At 40.9% G+C, this 22,297-nt stretch overlaps 1 protein-coding gene across 1 annotated transcript in view; it reads left to right on the top strand.

The window, feature by feature from the left end:
- Nucleotides 1–214: 214 nt before the first annotated feature.
- Man1a2 (mannosidase alpha class 1A member 2) overlaps nt 215–22,297 on the top strand; it is a 128,856-nt gene continuing 106,773 nt past the window's right edge. Inside the window, exon 1 of the mRNA XM_036190083.1 lies at nt 215–1,641. Coding sequence (XP_036045976.1) covers nt 1,340–1,641 — 302 coding nt within the window. The 5' untranslated portion in view covers nt 215–1,339. The remainder of the gene's footprint in view (nt 1,642–22,297) is intronic.

Below are 22,297 nucleotides of genomic sequence, written 5' to 3'. Positions count from 1 at the left end.
GAGTCTCTGTGACCGAGGCGGGCGTCAGCCTCGGCCCCGGAACCCGCCCGTTCCAGGAACCCCGGACTGCAGCGCCGCTGTTCAGCCCGGGGCGCTCGGTCCCGCTCGTCTGGACGCCGGGCTTTCCGGGGACTCGGGGTTCTCCCGGCAGCGGCCAGGCCCGAGCGGCCCGGCGGGCGGGCGGGCGGGCGGGGGAGGGGCGCGGCGGCCGGGAGCGTGCGCGCGCACCTCACACTCCGCCGCCCGGGGACGCCCACTCGCGAGTCGGGGCGGCAGGCCGGCCCGCGCCCCCCGCAGCCGCTCCGCTCGACCCAACCGGTGTCGGCCCCGCAGCCGCTCCGCGCTCCTCGGGCCTCCAGAGGCCAGGGATCCAGCCCCGGGCCGCGGTCCCGCGCTGCTGCTGCCGCCGCCGCCACCAGCCAGAGCCGTGCGAGCCACCCGAGGCCGGGCCCAGCCGGAGCGTGCCGGAGCCGCCCTGCGCTCGTCCGAGGCGCGGCTGCTCGCCGGCGCGTGCCTGCCCGCCCGCCTCTCCTAGGCGGTGCGAGGAATGAGCCGGCGCCGGCCCCGGGCTGTCGGTCCGAGGGCCGCGGCCCGGTTACCTCGCACGCCGCCGAGGCGCAGGGGCTCGGCTTCCGCGGCTGGGCTCGGCCGGGAAGCGGGCGGCGGGGCTCGCTGAGGAGGAGGAGAAGGAGGAGAAGGAGGAGAAGGAGGAGGAGGAGGAGGAGGAGCCGGGCGGGGGCGGCCTCTCGGCAGAGGAGGAAGTTCCGCTCCTGACAGAGCGCGCGGCGGCGCGGGCGCTGAGGTGTTCGGGACGCCGTCGCCCTCTCGGCCCCGGCGGAGGTTCGCCGCTGCCACGCCGGGCGCCGCTGCTCGGGGACCGCGGAGGTCGAGGAGCGGTGGAGCCGAGGCTCGGGACGAGCTCACGTGGACCGACCTGCTGCAAGTCAGCGTCGCGCCGGCCGCCCCTGAGCATCGCGCCGGGGCGCGGGCATGGCAGAAGCCACCTTGCAGCTTCTCTGCAGTGTGGCCCGCCCGATCCACTCCCCGGAATGAAGAGGAGACTCGCGATCACCCGGGTGAGGCCCTGAGAGCCAAATGGCGAGAAGATCTTACCGGACAGAAACCAGCGATCGCTCGGGAGGTCACCCGGGCTTCTGGATGTAATCGGAGAGCGTGAAAGAGGCGGCCTCGTAAAAAAAGCACAACAATCCTTTGAGAGGAGTGAAATTGAGTTTATCCTTTTTTTTTTTTTTTTTTTGGCCAAAAAACCGGTTCGATGTGCTGTACGTTTGATATAAGATGAGAACTTTATAAAGTATTCCGTCCAAGAGCCTAAACGATGACTACCCCAGCGCTGCTGCCCCTGTCTGGTCGTAGGATACCACCTCTGAACCTGGGGCCGCCCTCCTTCCCACACCACAGGGCTACCTTGAGACTCTCCGAGAAGTTTATCCTTCTCCTTATTCTTAGTGCCTTCATCACCCTGTGTTTTGGGGCATTCTTCTTCCTTCCAGACTCTTCAAAACACAAACGCTTTGATCTGGGCTTAGAAGATGTGTTAATTCCTCACGTAGATGCCGGCAAAGGGGCTAAAAACCCCGGAGTCTTCCTGATCCATGGACCCGACGGACACAGACACAGGTTCGTTTGTTTCTCAAATTCCGGTAACTCTCAAATTTAGGCTCTCGCTCTTGGTAGAGCAAGGGGCAGTTCACTGCTTGCTTGCTTGCTTTTTTTCTTCTGTAGTCAAATGTCAGTGTTAGGCGTTGCTGCCTCACAGCTAGCAGAGTAGACCCATAGGCTGGAAGGACTAGCGTTCCTCAGTTTTCACCCTCGTCTGCTGTGGGCAGCTGGAGTGGAGACATGGGGATTCAGATGGCGCGCCTTGAGGACGCGTTGCCCGCCTTCAGTCTAGGAAGAGCCCTGCCACTCTGAAGCCACCGAATCTTGACAGCCCTTAGATTTTGCTCACCCATCTAGTCCCGGTGCCCGGCCTGTGCGCTGATCTTTTGGTTTTCATGTAAGACGTGGGGGCGTGGGTGTCTCGAACTACTGTAATTTGGCTAGTTAATCTGAACCGAGCTCTTGCGGGGTGTAGTCGGGGTGAAATGGAGGCTCTGCTGGTAGCCTTAAAGTCATTTTTGTGTCTTTACCGAAAAGGAGACTTGGGAGGCAATCCACTTTTTCCAAACGTGTCTCTTCTTTCCTAAGCTGATCGTCGGATATGTGAGGGAGAATTAGGGGTTTGAGATGAGACCTGTAGGAAACTGGTGGTGTTTTAACCGAAGCGTGAGGATTTTGAAAAGCCTAGGTTCAAATGTGAGCCCGAGTTAGAGGTTTGGGACGACACAGTATTGTACTGAGAGCGTTCTCCGTTTGCCAGCGCAGTTAATAATCGCTTGCTTGGTGGTTCACTGACTCGGCTTGACTTACAAGCACTTCTAATATAGTTTCATGCCATTTTCCTATAATTTGGGATTTGTTTTGGTATTTTAACTTTGATGCTTTTAGATTTTTTTTCTTTACTTTTTTCCTTTGCTTTTGTAACTGAGAAAAATCTTACTGGGTCTGGGAAGTATCTGCTGAAAAAAATAAAGCAATTTTTTTCTGTACAACCTTACTTCCCATGGTATGTATATAAGCCATGAGCATTTAGGGGAAATGTATTGAAGGCTGGCATCAGATTTCTGTGATGGCAGTGATGCACTACTGCCAGTCAGCTGTATGATCAAGTGTCAGGTGCTAATAAGTAGCTTCCTTTATATTTTGTATGGGTAAAAAAGTTTTTAGAAAGTGCTGATTTTCAGTGTAGTGAATTTCTATCTAGAGAGTTAAGAAAAATTCTCAATTAGTTGAAGTTAAAATACAAATTTGAATGACAAGGGAGATGTGTACATTTTACTGCACAATTTTAAAAGGTCTATGTCATAAATAACACTCCTTCAACTTCATAGCTCATGAATAGATGTATATTTGTTATTTTTGAGAGCACCTGGCTTCTGAGTTTGGCGTGAGAAGCAGTTCTGAAAGCTAAGGAAGGGATGGTTAGGGAGCTGATTTTAGTTTGGGAGAGGAAGAGTCAAGGAAGGCAGCGATGACACAGATGTGTTGCTGCGTTTGCTTGGCTCCTGAGTCAATTAGAATCCCTGTATCTAGAGTTCAAGAGGTGAAAGACTTCTGGAGGCTCTCTCTTTCCACAGCATTAACAGTTTGTATTTCTCTTTGTTGAGGAATTTGTTGTTGCTGCCTCTCATCTGAAAACAGTCTATTAAGAATAATTTTACCTTGAGCAAGTATATACATTTAAAATGACAGCAAATTAATGTGCAAATATGAACTTGATTAAGAATAATTCAGAAAGATAATATTTTATAGAATTATTTGTAACTGATCATACTTATGTTGTGTGTTTGTAATATCATAGAAGGCAAGTGTGTGTGTGTGTGTGTGTGTGTGTGTGTGTGTGTGTGTAACCTCACTTTACTGGGTAATTGGAGGCAAATCAAGGCCATATTTCCTATTAATGGTGTTTGAGAGCTACTTGTTGGGTTAGTGTTTCTTTATCAATGCATTAGTTAATATAAGTAGGGATTAAGTTTAGTAGTTACTCATTTTACAGTTTTTTCAGTGACTAAAATGTGTGATTTTTTTTGGAGCTAATTTTTAATCAGTTCCAGTTGTTTTCCTCTGTATGACAGTGACATCTATTTTACAGGTTGTACTGAATGAGATAACACATGCAGAGTCCTCAATGTAGTTCACAGCATTCAGCCAATTATCAATAATTCTTAGGTTATCATCACTTGTTAGAATTGGAATACTCTAATTCTGACTCTGCTTTAAGCATTTTATGTTTCTGAAAAGCTAGGTACAGTTTGATAAATATTTTAAGAGTACAGCATAATCATACTATCAGAAGGAACATTTTACAACTAAATTATTAGTTAACAATAAATACTGTTCAGACTGCCCATCTAGAGCCTCCCGTATGGAGAGGTTAGTGAACGTTGGATAGGTGACTTTGGTTTGGGGAGTTAGAAAGTTGTGCTCAGAGCAGTCAGAATTTGTAGGGAGTGACTGTCCAGCATTTGGAGTGGAGGTGGGGAGCAATGACACTAGGACGGTTTCATTGAGAGAGAAGGGCTGTGAGACCGAGTCAGAGACAGCTGAATGAAGTGTAGTGATGAGAGGACTGAGTCCTGTGGAAAAAGCTTGGCGTCCTCAAGGAAGCAAGAAATGTCCAGTGACTGATGTGGTAGACAGAGTAATTGTGTGGCAGGTGAGGAGAATAGACGGGCAGATGTGGCCTTACAATTCCTGCCTATCCCCTAGTCATAGGAGCTGGGTTAGTTATTAGTGTGCCCAAAGTGGGGGATTCATGTGAAAGTCTGCATTTCTGATTTTTCCACCAAGAATCTGAGGCTAGAGCAAGCAACACTCGAGTGTGTGTTTTCAGATGGCTGACGGTCCCACTGGCTCCCTCTGGCTCCCTCTTGACCTGCTTGTGCTCTGTATTTTATGTCACTCACTTAAGGGGTCACGTAAGTAATATAATAAATCAATACCCAGCCTGCCAGTAGTTAAGTTTGCATCTCTAGGTTGAATCCAAGGGTCTGTTGTGGTCTGCATCCTGAGTAGCCCATGGGAAGTCACTGAAGCAAAGGAACACCATCATTTTGAGTTTGAAAAATAAAACTAATTACTTTAGTACAGGAGGACAACCAAGGTTGGAGAGGCTACAGCACAGAATATTGACATAGGCTATAGTAGGAGTACTAGGGTAGAAGAGAAATTAGTGGAGAAATGAAATTGAGCTAAGTATTAGAGATTTGTGGTTGGCTGAATATAGAGGCTGAGGTAGGTCTAAGGTCTTGGATTAATGCAAAAGTGTTTTCTCTTAATGCCTTTTTTAAAATTTATTTTAAATTTTTTTGCCTTTACTTACATAATTAGTATTATGTGAAATTAATATATTTGCTTGAGGATACTTTAGCATGTTCCCTTTTATTAAGTAGTTTATACATTTTTGATACATTTTTATATGTTTATAAAGCATGTTTATAAAATATTTTAGAGTGCCAGTCAACTCTCATGATGATAATAGCACAAACAATACCAATAGTTTAAAATTACATTTGTGATTTTAAATCGCTACAAATAAGGATTTGTTACAGTGTGCATTAATTACAATACATACTAATTTACATAAAGTGTCATCTTTCTAGTTTACGTATGTAATAGGCAGTTTCAATTCACTTATTAGTCTTTCATTTTGGAACATTTACTTATGTAAATGATATTATACAGTTTTTAAAGGGGGAAACTGTAGGTTTTAGAGTAGGAGATATGAAGTGGAATTGTGGTTTTTATTTGGTGGCTATATGACAGTGTACTACTAGATGTCATCATTTTGAATCTGCAGTGGCCATTACTTGTTACATCAGACAAAATGTGTACTTTACTGGATACAGGAATGACTTAGTAAGGCACTCTGGAAGCAGAGGAAGGTGGATTTCTGTGAGCTCTAGGCTAGCCTGGTAGTTCTAGGCTACCCAGGGCTATATGTCTCAAAAACAAAACACAAACCCAAACAAAAATAAAACCCCACAGAAGTGCTATAATGAGACATCCTTGAATTTCTTATATTAAACTTAGTTTTATTTATGTGAGTATCTTTCTCTGTGTGTATGCCATGTATGTGCACAGGTACCTGCAGAGGCCAAAGGCATTAGATCCCCTGTAGTTGGAGTTTTATAGGCCATTATGAGCTGTTGGATGTGGGTCCTGGGAATTGAACTTGTGTACTCTTAACCACTGAACCATCTCTCCAGTCCTTTGAATTCTTTTTTCACATCACGATTGCTGTTTTTTGCTTATGATTCATCATTGCTTTTTAGTGTATGCGTTGGTTATTTTTCTAGTCACTGTGACTAAATGCTAGGCAAGAAGTAACTTAAAGGCAAATGGGTTTATTTTGCCTCCCAGTTGAGGAATGCAGCTCATTACATGGCAGTGGGAGCCACTTGGTCTGTAGTGCTGAGGAAGCAGAAAAGGAATTCCAGTGTTTATCTGGCTTTGTCCTTTTTCTCATTTTATTTAGCCCTTGATCTAGTCCATGGGATGGTGCTACCCAGCTTTAGGTAGGTATTTTTCTCTCAGTTAAATGTTTCTGGAAATACCCTTGGCTGACATACCTGAATGTGTGTCTTGTAGGGAGTGGAGGAAGCCCTGATTGAGTGAAGTCCTTAGTGAATGTTTATTGTTGTAATGGACACAGTCTTGCCAAGGACTCTAAATCGATCCTTGGAAATTGGCAAACCTGTTCCCCATATGGTTGAGGCTCAGAAAGTTTGAGTGTTTACTGATAAGTGATCAGGGTGTACAAAAGCTAGCAACTGCAGCTTTCTTTCCGTGTTTCCAGCTGGAGACTGCTTGCCTCCAGAGCCCTCTCCTCAAACTGGGCAGCTCCTCCTCTTACCTGTAGATGAACTCACTGAGGTTCTGGATTGCAGAGGTAGTAGCTACCACTCCATCGGAATGTGTACACTCCCACCCGACCCCACCTTTTCTGTACATGTGTCTGTATGTGTGTCCTTTCTTCATCTTTTCACTTCTCCAGTCAGGACGCAAGCCATGCAGGACGTGGCAGTGCTTCATTAATGATCTTGGTATTTATTAATTCAGTCGAGTTGACAGTTGCATTGACTGTCACAAGTCTACCTCCTTGTCAACTTGCCCGAACACATTTCTTTAGTCTTAAGATTCAGTCTCCATCCTCTATAGGCTTATGGCCGATTCATAATGCAAAGTACATTCATTCCAACTTGAGAAGTCCTCAGAGTTTTAACAGTTTCAATACTGTTCAAAAATCTGAGGTCTCCTTTGAAACCCAAGGTGCTCTCTTAACTGTGAGTCTCTCATCCAATAAAATTTAAAACACAAACAAAGCAAGTTATATATTTTCATTTACAACAACATAAAATAAGCATCCCTACTCCTAAAGGTAGTAATGAGGGCATAGATAGGGCCAAAGCAAGACTAAAGTCAGACAGGACATAACATATGCCCAGTCCAGTAGCTACATGTCTGGTATCCAGGGTTCCTGGTGGTTGGTATCCTAGGTATCCCGACAACCTTGGGTAGTCATTCCCTTCCAGTCCTGTGGTCTGCAGTTACAGCACACCTCGCCTCTCTCCTAGGCTGGCCTCTTCCCTTCCTGCGGCATTTTTGGTAGCTATACCAGGTTCTAACATCTCCAACTTCCTGGGGTCTCTATTGCAACTTAGGTTTCACCGTTATAACTTTGTGCAGTGGCCTCTTAGGGGTCTCCTTACAGGGAATCTGATGCTGTGGTGCCTGGCTTCAGTGGTTTTCTGGAACCTTGGGACAAGCCTCCATCACCCTATAATTCTGAGAAACTAGCACTCTCTGGACAACTCTGCCAGGTTTTACTACCAGTTCAGAATGTAGTCTGGTGCCCTATTCCACATGGCCTCTGTGTGCATTGAAGTTGAAACTGGGAAGACACTTGTTTTCTAGCAAGAACCCTCCCTCTTCAGCAGCATTCTGAGTACAGTCTCTTTTCAAATGAATTTGCATTTTACAAGCTAAGTCTTCAATGAGTGGGGTCTTGTCCTAAAAGGGAATGCTGCTTTTTTTTTTTTAATTTTTTTAATTTTTTAAATTTTATGTATATCAGTGTTTGCCTGCATACCTGTGTGAGGGTGTCAGATCTTGGATTTATAAAAAGTTTTTAGCTGCTGTGTGGGTGCTGGGAATTGAACCCAGGTCCTCTGGAAGAGTAGTCAGTGCTCTTAGTCACTGAACTATCTCTCCAGCCCCCGGGAATGCTTCTTTTTAAAAATATTTTAAAATTTATTTTATTTGTGTGTGTGTGTGTGTGTGTGTGTGTGTGTGTGTGTGTGTGTGTGTCTGTCTGTCTATGTGGTGGGGTGTACACATGCCATGGTGCACGTGTGGAGCTTCTTTACACTAGTTGGTTCCAGAAGCCGAACTCGGGTTGTAAGGCTTGGCAGTGTCTTTGCCCACTGACCCATCTCTTTGGCCCCAAAGGGATTTTGTTGTTGTTGTCCTAGTACAAAATGAGTGATTTCTCTTTAATGCCTTAATCTCTCAACTTCCCCTGCTTAAAGAAAAATGGTTTTTGAGCTTATTTAATTATATGTGTGTATGTTTATGCACATGTGTGCAAATACCCAAGGAGGCCAGAAGAGGGTGTTGGGTCCCTTGAATTTGGACTTACATGTAACTGCAAGCCTTCTGATATGGGTGTTGAGAATTAAACTGCAAAGATCCTCTGCAAGGGCAGTACATCCTCTTAACTACTGAGCCTTAATTTCCTTAATAACTGAATCTTTGCCTATGTCTGCCGTGTCTCAGCTTTAAGCTTATCATGTTCCTATCCTTGCTAAGCTGCACATTTCCCCATTTTTCCTATCTCTCTCTCTCTCTCTCTCTCTCTCTCTCTCTCTCTCTCTCTCTCGTCATTAATCTGGGTAAGAGCAATGGGTAGTAACCATGCCACAGGCTCAATACTCTGCTGTAGTGAAATTTCCTCTGCTAAACAAATTAGCCCATTACTTTTGAGTTCAGCTTCACTCAAACTGTCTGGACACAGGCAGAACACAGCCTTATTCTTTGCCAGAATGTAATATGAATGTTCTCTAGTCCAGTTTCCAGCTGGGTCTTTATTTCTGTATGAGGCCTTGTGAACTGTGACTTCACTTTTTGCATTTTTATTGGCTCTCTGGTCCTCTGCACTCCCACCATATGGCCTGTTAACGTTCCATTTATAGCATTCTAGGACATCACTCAAGGACTTAAATGCTTGTCACTTTTGACTCCTGTTGCCCAAATACATAGAAAATGTGTGTGTGTGTGTGTGTGTGTGTGTGTGTGTGTGTGTGTGTAAAATTAGGCATAGACATAAAATATTTATAAGTAAATTAGATTTATTTAAAACCTTTTCTTTGGTTTTCATATAACCTTACCATTTAAGCACAAAAGCAAGTTTGCATACTAATGATATGGATGTGTTTATTTTTACATAAAGAATTAAACTTCTTGAAAAAAGAAATCTTGACTTAATATTTGAACCTGCAGGACATAGAACATCTTCATATTTCCGAGTGGATCAGTTTTTTAATTTTATAATCAACAATGCTAAGAATGCTGCTTCCCATGAAATAGCAGTGTACAAAAATATCTTTGTATTTTTTATATGTACTTATTTAGTGTGTGTGTGTGTGTGTGTGTGTGTGTGTGTGTCTATCTGTCTGTCTGTCTGTCTGTCTGAGCATGCACATACCTCAGGGTTCATATGGAGCTCACATACCTCAGGGTTCATATGGGGCTCACATACCGCAGGGTTCATATGGGGCTCACATACCACAGGGTTCATATGGGGCTCACATACCTCAGGGTTCGTATGGGGCTCACATACCTCAGGGTTCATATGGGGCTCACATACCTCAGGGTTCATATGGGGCTCACATACCTCAGGGTTCATATGGGGCTCACATACCTCAGGGTTCATATGGAGCTCACATACCTCAGGGTTCGTATGGGGCTCACATACCTCAGGGTTCGTATGGGGCTCACATACCTCAGGGTTCATATGGGGCTTACATACCTCAGGGTTCATATGGGGCTCACATACCTCAGGGTTCGTATGGGGCTCACATACCTCAGGGTTCGTATGGGGCTCACATACCTCAGGGTTCGTATGGGGCTCACATACCTCAGGGTTCATATGGGGCTCACATACCTCAGGGTTCATATGGAGCTCACATACCTCAGGGTTCATATGGAGCTCCTGGGGGTCAGAGGACAACTTGTGGGGTGGGTTTTCTTTTACCATCGTGTGGGTTCTGAGGATCAGACTCAAGTCATCACGCTTGATGGCAGGTGTACTCACCTGCTGAACCAGCCAGCTGGCCCACAGAAGGCATGCTTAAAGTCTTTTCAGAGATTGCTGGAAATTGTGCCACAATCCAAGCCAAAATGTATTTAATGATTTCTAAAATAAAACTCGTGAGCACCTGAAATAGCATCTCTAAAAATCAAACACTTTAACATTATACAAAGATAAACTAATACATGCTGATTAAAACATTAGAAGGTTTTGGGTTTCACAATTGAATTATTTTCTGTTTAAGGAAAAATATGTGTACAAAAAACCCCTGCAGCTCATAACATACATTGCTCTTGAAGCCGAGTTTCAGGAAGAGTTTATTGTATTGCATGGTGTATGGTGACACATACAGTATGAAGTGTCCATGCCATGTGCTCAGAATCAAGGTTGCAGTGAAGTCTTGTCATGCAATTTGGGTAAGCATTGCTAGAAATACCCCAGATTCATTACATGTTTGATATTGGATGCATCTTCGGTGATCACATATTTACTGTTGTCATATTTTCATGTCCCTACTTTCAGTTACATGTTTCCATCTGTGGTTGTGGTCCACATTTTAAGAAGCTGAGTTATTTCACAGATCCAGAGTCTTCCAAATCCCTCCCGCAAACAGTTGTAAAGGACCATAAACTATGTGGACAGGCTGTCAGAGCAGTGGCAGCCATACTTCTTGGTTCCAACTCTCTGTATTAAACACCCGACAGAAAGTAACTTAAGGGTAGAGGGTTTATTTTGGCTTTTAACTTTGCATGCAGTGGGGGAGGGGGAAGGCATGGTGGGAGGGGCTTGGCTCATGGTCCTGACCAAGAAGTAGAGGAAGCGAATGTCAGAATTCATCTGGCTTTTTCCTTTCCCCTTTGTTGTTTAGGTCTTGACCCCAGCCAGTGGAATGGTATTCCCCATCTTCAGGGTGGGTTCCTCCATCTGGTTAACCACTCTTTGGAAATCATACAGACATACTCAATGGCATGTCTTATTAACACCCTCAGTGTTTCTTATTCCAATCAAGTTCATAGTTAAAAGAGCCATTATAGTTCAAGAGATTGTAAATATCAGTATTGCAATTTTAATTTTCTTTCCTTTTTACTCACTTGATCCCTTTTCTGTGTCTTTAGACTCTTAACAGGTTTATTTTATTTTATTTTATTTTTATTTTTTTTTGGAGCTGAGGATTGAACCCAGGACCTTGTGTTTGCTAGGCAAGCACTCTACCACCGAGCTAAATCCCCAACCCTTATTTTATTTTTTGAGACAAGTCCTGCTATGTAGCTCAGACTTTCCTGCCTCAGTCTCCCAGGGTGTCAGAATAACAGTTTTGTTTTTTTTTTTATAATTAAAGCTTTCTGGTCCTTTTGCAGGTTTGCTGTTTTGTCTTCTGGTAAGTCTTTGGGCTATTCCATGGCCTTTGTAATGTATTTCCCCCTTTTAGCTTATAGTTTGTCTTGCTTCTCTTTACTTAGATGTGAACTATATACAGTCTGTGTACACTTTATATTTCTGAACAACAGGCTAGAGTAGGTGTCTTTATTGTTGTTGTTCTTCAGATAAGAACATTGACTGAATACCTTTTTTCAGCTCTGTAGTTGGAGAACAAGCAGTCTGCATTCATAGACTTAACTGTTTTATTGCTGGAGTACATTTTAATGTAGTTCTCAAATTCAGGCTACAGTTGGCAGTGTGGATAGTCTCTATGATTCCTTTATCACTCAGAGTATAGTTCTTCCTAGTTCCTCTGCACAGCTCATCCAAGAGTTGCTCTCAGATAGGATGAAGGTGATTGGAAGATGAGGTAAGAGGTATGAAGGGTTCTATAAAAATATTTTAATATATATATAGTGGAGGTTCAGACCCATCTCGGGCAAACTATTGGCCCTTCACTGAGATACAGAGCACTTGCTAGGGAGATAGATTGGGTTAAGGAAGGCCTGGTTGTTTTAAATCCAAGTATGGTTATAGATTAGTGAAGAGCTTGTCTGGATTCTGATGCTAACTTTGTGGTGGTTGGTTGATTGTTCTTTTGTTCTTTGATGGTCTGAGGGCTTTGTTTTTCTTCACTTAAATCACTTGTAGTTTTTCCACAAGTGTGATCTGGGAGATGCTGTACTGTGAGCTGTTTACTCGCAGGGTAAAAATGCCTGTCACTTTGCTCTATTAGTTTTGCATTTTGAAACCACAGAATGTTTTTTTATTCTTGGATTGGATATTATGAGATGAGTATTAAATGCCATAATTGATAGACAGTATTTATTGGTGGACAGTATTATTGTTGTTGTTGTTATTATTATTATTATTATTATTATTAAAACATATAGCCAGACAGTGGTGGTGCATACCTTTTATCCCAGCACTCAGGAAGTAGAGGCAGGTGTTGGACCTCTGAGTTCCAGGCCAGCCTGGTCTACATAGCGAGTTCTAAGACAGCCAGGGCCACAGAGAAACCCTGTCTCAAAAACCAAAAGACAAACAAACAAACAAACAAAACATATAAATATTTTAAGGAAATAAAGTTTGCTCCAACTCTAGTTTATTTCCTCCAAAAGCTATGATAGCTTTTACAAAATTTCCTTTGGCTTTCTTAAAAAGAATTCTAGGTTGGCCTGGTGGTGGTGGTGGTGGTGGCCGCGGCGTTGGCGCTGGTGGCACACGCCTTTAATCCCAGTGGGAAGCAGAGCCAGGTGGATCTCTGTGAGGTTGAGGCCAGCCTGTCTACAGTGAGAGATCCAGGATAGGCACCAAAACTACACAGAGAAACCCTGTCTCGAACCCCCCCCCCCCCAAAAAAAAGTTCTATCTTATTATTTCTTCTTTGGATTTCCTTATTAAAATATCAGATTCATGATATCTGGGTAATCCCTCCTAATAATTGACATTGATTTCGTTAGTTTAAGGTTTCTTTTTTTTTTTTAAATCTTAACTACAGAGACTTTAAAATTGCTACTGATTCTTTGTTAGCAAAGGAAATGGAGTTTACCTCTTACCATAGCCAGGTAGCTTTTCTGATAAGACAGGTAGACTATCTGTAATCCAGGAAGACAGCCTGTGTAACAGTCATTTCAGTCAACGTTGAACTGTGGCTCTCTACAGGATGGAGCTCCTACAGTGGAGCTAACACATGCCTATCACTTGACTAATGCAAAGCTGAACAGGTTTGGGAAAAGAAGTTGTGGAAGGGTGGGTCTGGGGAGGATCAGGGAACCCACAGTTCGTTTAGCAGAAGCTGGGCAGACCTGAACCAGCTCCTTTAAACATTTGAAAGTGTAGTCCCCAGCACTAAAAGGTTTTACATAGCAGCGAGGAATTATCATCGTACATTATCTGTTTGTAAGCAAAATATTATTTTCTATCTTTGTACATCTGTGCTTTTGAAATCCTTGGAAGTTTTTTTTTTTTTTAATACTCTTTTCTAATGGTGATTTTTTTAGTCCTCAGCGTTCTTGTTACTACTGTGACGTTTATTAATAGCTTGACTCACTCCTTTAGCTCCTCTGATGTTCGTCTGTCTTTAAATTTTTAATCTTTCTTATTGTTATGGTATATTTAAAGGATTATATAATCATTGCTTCCTGATCCGTCTTTCCCAATAGTCCTTGAGGACAGGTAACCATATTTTATTTTTCTGTTTTTAATGCATAAAGGCATGCTGTTAAAAAGTGAAAAAACATTAGAAATAATTCATATTTGCCCAATCTAGAACTTTATTCCTGGAATTATATCTAATACTCTGCATGCACTTGCATTGAATCCATTTTTTTTTTGAAAAAGAAAAAGAGTAAAGGAAAAAGAAAAAAGAAAAAGAGAAGAAACACGATGAATGTTTTATGTGTTTAACTCTCTAGTTTTCTCATCAGATTTGTAAGTGAGTTTTAGTAGTCTCATTTTGATACTCTAACATTGAAATCATGCCTAAATGCTGAAAGTTTCCTCCAGAAGCTATATGTCTACTGAAAATTATTAATTGATTCTTAAAATGTTGATACATGTTGTAATTCCTCTTCATTGAAAATTACAAAAATATACAATCTGAGTCTGTTTATTTCTTGAGTAGGAAAATTATTTTGTTACTTTCATTTTTCTATTTGGGCAAATTCTACCAGAAATGTTTATTTGCTATTGAGTTTTTGCTGAAACTTTTTTTTTTTTTGTTAGAATATTGTTGAAATAAAATTTATGCTGGGCGGTGTTGGCACACACCTTTAATCCCAGCATTTGGGAGCAGAGGCAGGTGGATCTCTGTGAGTTCAAGGCCAAGCTGGGTTACAGAGTGAGTTCCAGAAAAGGCACCAAAGCTACACAGAGAAACCCTACCTCAAAAAACAAAACAAAACAAAAAAATAAAATAAAATTTATGGTGGAGATTGTTTATTCAGACTGGGTTTAAAACTTCCTTCAAAGGATATTCTTTGTAATACTTGTTTTAATATTTATATAGGCCAGAGGAAGGCATTATTGTATGTTTAAAGTAACATTGGACTCTTAAGAGAATCTAGCTTTAGCCTTGACCTTTAGTACTGAAGTATATTAAGATATGCTATTTACCCTTTTTTGTGCCTTGATGTCCTTCTTTATTTATGAAGTGGAGGAATTAATTGGATCATTTTTTGTTCATGAACATTATCTAAAAGCAATTATTTGTACAATAGGACAAGTGTGTGGTACTTTACACAGCACAAAGACTGAAGATATAATATATTCTACTTAATAGAAATTAGTGTCATTTTTGTACATAAAATTACAAGTTATAAATTTGTTGTTGTTTTGTTTTTTTGAGGCAGGATTTCTTTTTGTAGCCTTGGCTATCCTGGAACTAGTTCTGTAGACCAGGCTGGTCTGGCACTAACAGAGGTTCATCTGCCACTGCCTCGCCAGTGCTGAGATTAAAGGCATGCACCACTACCATTTTAAATAATTTTTAAAATGTGACTGAAATTTATTTATTATACAGTTATACAATGTGTGCAAATTTAATAAACAAAAATGGTGGCTAAGGAGATGGCTCATTGTTTATGAGTAGTTGGGGCACGTGGATCCCCAGCACCTATGCAAAATCTGAGTATAGCCATGAACCTGAACCTCAGCACTGTAGGGAATGGAGACAGGAGGCCAGCCAGCCTAGCCAAAAAACAAACAAACAAAAAGGACTTCAGGTTCAGTAAGAGACCTTGTTTCAAAGCTGGAGAGGGATAGAGCAGGACACTGACCAACATTCTTCTTGCCTCTACCATCACACACTCATGCACACACCTATATACCACATACATAAATATATTTGTACACACACACACACACACTGCAAGTAAAACATGAAAACAAGTGAAATGACTTTGTTATATTCTTGTTTCTCACTAGTGGAAAACAGTAATTTATTGAATGTTTTGTATGTTCCATCTTGAAGAAAGAGTTCAGGATACTTACAAAAGTGTTTCTAGGTGCCATTTTTTGGAGTTGGGTTGACAGTAACACTGTTTGATTTACTATCTAAACTGTAAGAGTAGAGTTTGGGGAAAACAGGGTCCTTGAGTAACTCAGCCATCAGGCCTTTTAAGGACTTTCCCTGCCACTGAGGCACAAATTACCTTTGATTTAAGACTATCATTTTCTAACCTTAATATTGAGAGATGTCCCTGAAAAGATCTGGTCTCTTTTGTTCTGCAAATCTTACAAGTGAGGCAATTTTGTTTGTTTGTTTGTTTGTTTTGTTTTTTGTTTTTTGTTTTTTTTGAGACAGGGTTTCTCTGTAGCTTTGGAGCCTGTCCTGGACTAGCTGGCCTCGAACTCACAGAGATCCACCTGCCTCTGCCTCTCGAGTGCTGGGATTACAGGCGTGCGCCACCACCGCCCAGCGAGGCAATATTTTTTTTTAAAGGGAATAGGGTAATCTGGAGACAATATGGGTTATTGTTTTTGCCTTTTGATATTTTGATATTTACATATTAATAAACTCCTCTATTATTTTTTGTAACTCTCTTGATTTCTCTTTACTAATACTGATACCACTATTAAATTACTGTTCAGCAAATATTTTGAGTTTTTATTATGTACCAAGTAATATGCTAAATATTGGGGATTATCATGAAATACAGAGGATTAATTTTTGGCAATAGACACTACTGAAATCAAATTTTAGATTCAACTCTTCCTATCATTCCTAATGCATTTTTCCCTGTGAGGGTCTGCTCTGATATTTGGATACCTGCTATCATTTGTGTTCAGGCTAGTTGTTGCTTTTGCTTCTCGTTTTTGTTTCTTTAATATCTTTTGTACTGTTAACTTGGGTGTTTTGATTATGGACTGGGCTGTCTGGAAATAAGTGGCAGATATGCCTAAGGTTTTGATTAGTAATGGATCCTAGCATATGAAAAGAGAGGCCAGGCATAGGCATAAATCTGAATAACTGTGTACTTTAAACCGTTTGTAACTTGTGCATGGACGTGCAGCTGCTGTGACTGTCTGCGTTTACTTGTTCAGTCTGCACACATGGTCCCCAATAGAAAGGTAGAGCATGATGAAAGTTTGTGTTTGATATGTGTCTGCTAATGTGTTTATATAAAGTGTGATTTTGTGATGCTGCAGTAAACATTTGCCTTTTCATGACCCAATTTTTCCTGTGGTTGAAAAGCTGGTGGCAGTACATCAGACTGCGGTGACCTCAAAGTGTAAATTGATTGAAACTTCACAAGAGCATTTAGCTAGCCTGACTAATTTACAGTGTATATTTCTTGATTCTGCAAGTCTAGGAAATTATCTTTGGGAAAACCTTGTTTCACTATACAAAGAAATGTTGAAGAATGTTCCCTGAAGCTATGGCATGACAGGATAAATGATCCAAATGTCCACCAGTGTAGTATTGAAGTGAATTGTAAAGACTTCATGTATACAGAGGTTTTACATTTTTAAAACTTCTATAGATCTTTCTAGTTACTACAAATATAATTACAGTTTTCATAGTTTTAGCCTATTTAATTTCATATATATATATATATATATATATAATATAAATATTTTCCCATATCAGTCTTGTTGTTGAAAAAGTTAAAATACATAAAATCAACAGGTAATTAGTAAATGTCAGGGTATGCAGTAGAGTTCTTTACATTTTCTTATTTCAGCTGAAGATTTATCTTTGAAGTCAGATTTTGGCTTGACACTTTCAATACTTGGTTTTTTTATGTTCATAACATCTTTCACACATTTTTTCAATATTATTGTGATTGGGTATATTGATGTTTTGGGGCTCTGTTTCAATTATATTATCCACTTAGATATTCTGTTGTATAGTTAGCTCAGAAGTTAAATGCTCCCCAGTTGATAGATTTTTAGAAAAGATTTGTTCTACAGAAACATTTGGAATGTATTATTAGGTGCATCTATTTTTCTTCAAGATTAAAATATGTAATTACTAGGTTGCAGTGTTGTTTCAGTAACCTGTGACATTCAGAGTTCTGGGTTGACACTTGAACTATGTCTTTATAAACCCTGGTATTATTCGACTAAATTTTAGTTTGTGTTTGCTTGGTTATTTATGAAGTGAGAATATTTGTGAACAGATTTCTTGGTTGTTTAGGTTTTGTATTCTTTGAGGCTTTCTCCTTCCTTTTTTGTGTTTGAGAAGGCACATCCTGGCTGTTTTGAACTCCTAGGTTCAAGGGATCCTTTAGCCTCAGCCTCCTGAGTATTTCTGGGATGACATATGTGTGCTACTACACCCAACTATGTTGATTTTCTTTTGGGCTTTTACCTTTTTCTTTCACATTTGTAGAAATTACACTTTGCATTCTTTTGTTAAGTGTGTTATGATTTCTTCTTGCTATGGGACTGTGCTGCTTAGTTTTTGTGAACTTGACACAAACTAGCGTCACCTGGGAAGAGGGAACCTCAGCTGAGGAATTCCGCCATTGGATTGGCTTGTGATCATTGCTAGTTGATATAGGAGGGCCAGCTCACTGAGGGGTGGTGGTCATCCTAAGCAGGTGGGCCTGTGCTGTGTAAGAAGATAGCCAGCCTGAGGGAGCACCAAGTCAGTAAGCAGCATTCCATGGTCTTTGCTTCTGCTCCTGCCTTGGCTTCCCTCAGTGATGGGCTGTAACCTATAAGAGTTATAAGCCCAGCCCTCCCCCAGGTTGCTTTTGCTCAGTGTTTGATTACAGCAACAGGGAGTGAGAGAGGGCAGGTACCTTGCTTTTGTGTTCTGTAGGGTTTTTTTTTTTTTTTTTTTGGTTATTGTTTTTTGAGACAGGGTTGCTCCGTGTAACTTTGGTGCCTGTTCTGGATCTTGCTTTGCTCTGTAGGCTAGGCTAGCCTCCAACTCACAGATATCCACCTGGCTCTGCCTCCCAAGTACTGGAATTAAAGGCGTGCGCCACCACCTCCTGGCTGTGTTCTGTAGTTTTAGGTTTACATAAATTTAACATTCTAATGGGATTTGAAATGATTACTGTAGTTGAAATTTTCCTGGTCCTGCCTGGGTCTTGTGGTTCCGCAGCTGCTCAGACTCAAATAAACACACAGAGGCTTATATTGACTATGAACTGTATGACCTAATGGCTCTGGTTTCTTGCTAGCTAGATCTTACGTCTTAAATTAACCCATTTCTATAAATCTATACTTTGCCACATGACTCATGGCTTACCGGTATCTTTACATTTTGCTTTTCATGGCTGCAGCTGGCAGCATCTCCTCTGTTTTGCCTTTCTCCTTTCTCCTCTCTAGTTAGAATGTCCTGCTTAACCCTATTCTGCCTCACCATTGGCCAAACAACTTTATTTATCAACAAGTCAGAGCAACATATTTTCACAGCATACAGAAAAACATTTCCCCTTTTCTGTTTAAACAAAAGGAAGGCTTTAACTTTAACCTAGTAAAATTACATATATCAAGCAAGAATTATAGTTACAATATCTAGTCTATTTGTATTTTGTAAAATTAAATATTTTATCTATCCTATATTTATGAGTCTAAAGTTTTATATCTAATTTATCTATCATAACCAAGGAAAATTATAAGTATCTAGTCTTCAACTACATCAAAGACCTCAGAAGTATTACCTAAGTACTCTCGGAAGACTCTCAAAAGTTGCTTGCGTCCTTCTCCTGTTTCTCAGGTATTATTATATTCCTTCTCAGATCTTAGATGCGATTGGAGACTAACAGTATAATTACAATCTTCTTGTACCTTAGCTAGAACATACTAAGTATTAGATTCAGGTTCTTCAAGGTAGGACATCTTATGGAAGGATCTCTGTAACGTGCCATTCACCTATGTTCAGACTCCTCTGGATTTTAGTATGTGTTTCTTGTTTGCTGTTGTTCTTGTTGATGTAGTTTCATCTTGTATAGGTCGTTATCCCTTATTCTTCCGGGACATTATTTGGTAATCATCCCTATTGTAAATAGTTTTGTATTAGGTTAGAATTTCCTTATTTAGACAAAAGGGAGAAGGTGTAGTGGGTAGCTGTTTTAGCTTTGACCTTGAAACACTGCCCCTAGAGTGACAGCAAGTAATTGCCACACCTGCCTATGGCCTGCCCCTGGGGCATGGCTGAGAGGGAGCTCCTTAAGACTTGAGGTGTATATGTGCTGGCCTCTTCTGGATACCTCATGGTCCTGGAAGCTGGATGGATGGTACCTCATCTCTCCCTGTTTCTGTAACCAACCCCTATTGGCTATAAGTTACCCCAGAAATAAACCTCTCTTGATTACAAGATAAATTATGTGGAATTGCCTCATTAATTACAGTTATAGATTACTTTTGGATTTTATATTAGAAAGTTTTCCTGATGTTACAGCCAACACTTCCATTCTGGTGGTTTTAAATTTTGCTTTTCATTTATAAGTATTTAGTTACTTGGTACTGATTTTTGTATATGATAAATAATGAAGAACTGATGTTTTCATATTACCCATGTGTTTTCCGTATGAGTGTCTACTTGTCTGTATTTCACTTAGTGAGGAGTCTTTCCTATAGATTTATGATACCATGTATACTATGAAAAGTTTCATATATTCTTAGATTTGTTTCTGAGTTTTCTGTTTTCTTGGCTCTTTTATATATTTCCATTGGGGATAAGGTAGCTTAGATGAGGGTAGATTAGATTAAGTGTGTTTTTCAAATGTTTTCTTCAAAACATCTCACCTTAATAATTCCAAGATCATAAGTATTCAGGTAATTCACCTAACATGAAACTCACCATTTTAAAGTGATGACCTACATAGTAGCATTTGTAGATATAATATCATCCAACTCCCATCTCTAATTTGAAAACAGTTTCAACACATCAAAAGGAACCTGTGGTTTTCTGTGAAGATAGCTTTCCAATTTCTGTAAGCAGCTGTTGGAATTTTGGTAAATCTAAGGGTTGCTTTGGGTACTGTGCTGTCCTAACAGTGCTAAGCCTTACAGTGTATGCTCACTCTCTGTTACTTAGGTCTCTCATATTTTCTGCATTATTTGTAGTTTTCAGTTTGAGTGTTTTCTCCACCTTAAATTCATTGCAGTATTTTTCATTTTCTTTTTAGATGTTATTAGGAATATGATTGCATTCTTGGAAGGACATGGTCTTCAGCCCCAGCACTTGGGAAGCAGAGGCAGGTCAAGGCTGGCCTGGTGTACATGAGTTCTAGAACAGCCAATTGTGTAGAAAGACCTGTCTCAAAATAAAAGACGGACAGTCCTACAAGTGATTTTGTCCATTCATGAAATATAGTGGTCTCTAGTTTTATTTGTTTACTGCTTTTATTTGATTCTGGAGTTAAGGTATACTGGTGTCATAAAAAGAATTAAGTTTTTCTTCTTCAGTTTCCTGAAAGCTTCTGTGGAGCTTATAGTAATTTTACCCTAAGTCTTTGGTAGAATTCTCAAGTGAAGTAATCTTAACTGAGGAGTGTGTGTGTGTGTGTGTGTGTGTGTGTGTGTGTGTGTGTGTTATAAGATTGCTGTTGTGCATCTTTTCTCATTCCTGATGTTGAAAATTTGTTATAATTTCAGTACCTTTCATTCAGTAACCAATAAGAGAAGTGGAAGGAAAATCAGTAGGAACATAAAACCAACTTGACTTGACATTTATAAAATACTACCCAATAATAAATAGCAAAATATACATTCGGTTAAGGCCATAATAAAAGGATTCAGGTCATATGAAGTATCCACTTAGATTCAGTGAAATTAAAACATATCAGTAAGGTAAAGATACTAGATAATCTTCAAATGTCTGGAAATGGACACCTCTCTGAATCGTGGGTTACAGAGAAGATAAAAAGTGCAGTTGGATGAGTAGGTTTATAGTGGACTGTACACTTGAGCACTATCTAATACTAATGTAGCTGCTTCCACTTACAGGTTTTTGTTTTTTGTTTTGTTTTTAAATGAAGAAACCATCCTTGTTTGTTTTTGCTCTTTTGGGGGGCCCGCCACCCAGCTCCCAAATAAATCACACACGGAGTCTTATTCTTAATTATAAATGCCCAGCCTTAACTTGGCTTGTTTCTTGCCAGCTTCTCTTAACTTTGAAATTAACCTGTCCTTTGCCTTTTTCTATTTTTGAATGCCTTTCTTTATTTCTCTCTCTCTCTCTCTCTCTCTCTCTCTCTCTCTCTCTCTCTCTCTCTCGGGTGTGTAGCTGGCCCCTGATGTCCATCTCATTCTTAGCTCTCTCCTCTCTCAGATTTCTTCTATTAATTCTTTCTGCCTGCCAGCCCCGCCTATCCTTTCTTTTGCCTTGCTGTTGGCCATTCAGTTCTTCATTAGACCATCAAGTGTTTTAGACAGCTTCACAGAGTTAAACAAATGCAACAAAAACAAAAGTAACATACCTTAAAATAATATTCCACAACACGTCCTGACATGTATTTTGTTTGTTTTTGAGATAGGGTCTTAACATACAGCTTAGGCTGACCTAGAGCTCACTCTGTAGCCCAGGCTAACCTCAGACACAGTCTTCTTGCCTCTGTTGGGATCTGCCTTTTTAAGATTTAAAAAAATTGTGTGTCAGTGTGTAGGTATGAGCTTGTGTGTGCAAAGAGAGCATTGTATCTTGGAGCTAGTTACAGTAGTAGTGATCTGACAGACATGGGTGTTGAGATCTGAACTTGAGCCTTCTAGAAGAGTAGCAAGTGCTCTTAAACACTGAGCCATCTCTCCAGTCTCTTGGTTCTGCCCTTCTAAAATCTCTAATATTTAGACCTTTTTCTTCATATATCTAGGAGTGTGTGTGTGTGTGTGTGTGTGTGTGTGTGTGTGTCTCCTTTTCCAGTCGCTGTTCCTTCTCTACTGAAGTCAGTCTTGATGTCTTTCTAAGATTTAAGTGTAGTTGTGTTGTTTCAAATTGAAGTCCTGTGGTAGCATCCTTCCTCTTGTACTCAGGATGCACTG

The sequence above is a fragment of the Onychomys torridus genome, chromosome 6, assembly GCF_903995425.1.
Source record: "Onychomys torridus chromosome 6, mOncTor1.1, whole genome shotgun sequence".
NCBI classification, from domain to species: domain Eukaryota; kingdom Metazoa; phylum Chordata; class Mammalia; order Rodentia; family Cricetidae; genus Onychomys; species Onychomys torridus.
Note: the sequence above shows the minus strand (reverse complement) of the source record. Positions and strands in the feature narration are given on the sequence as shown.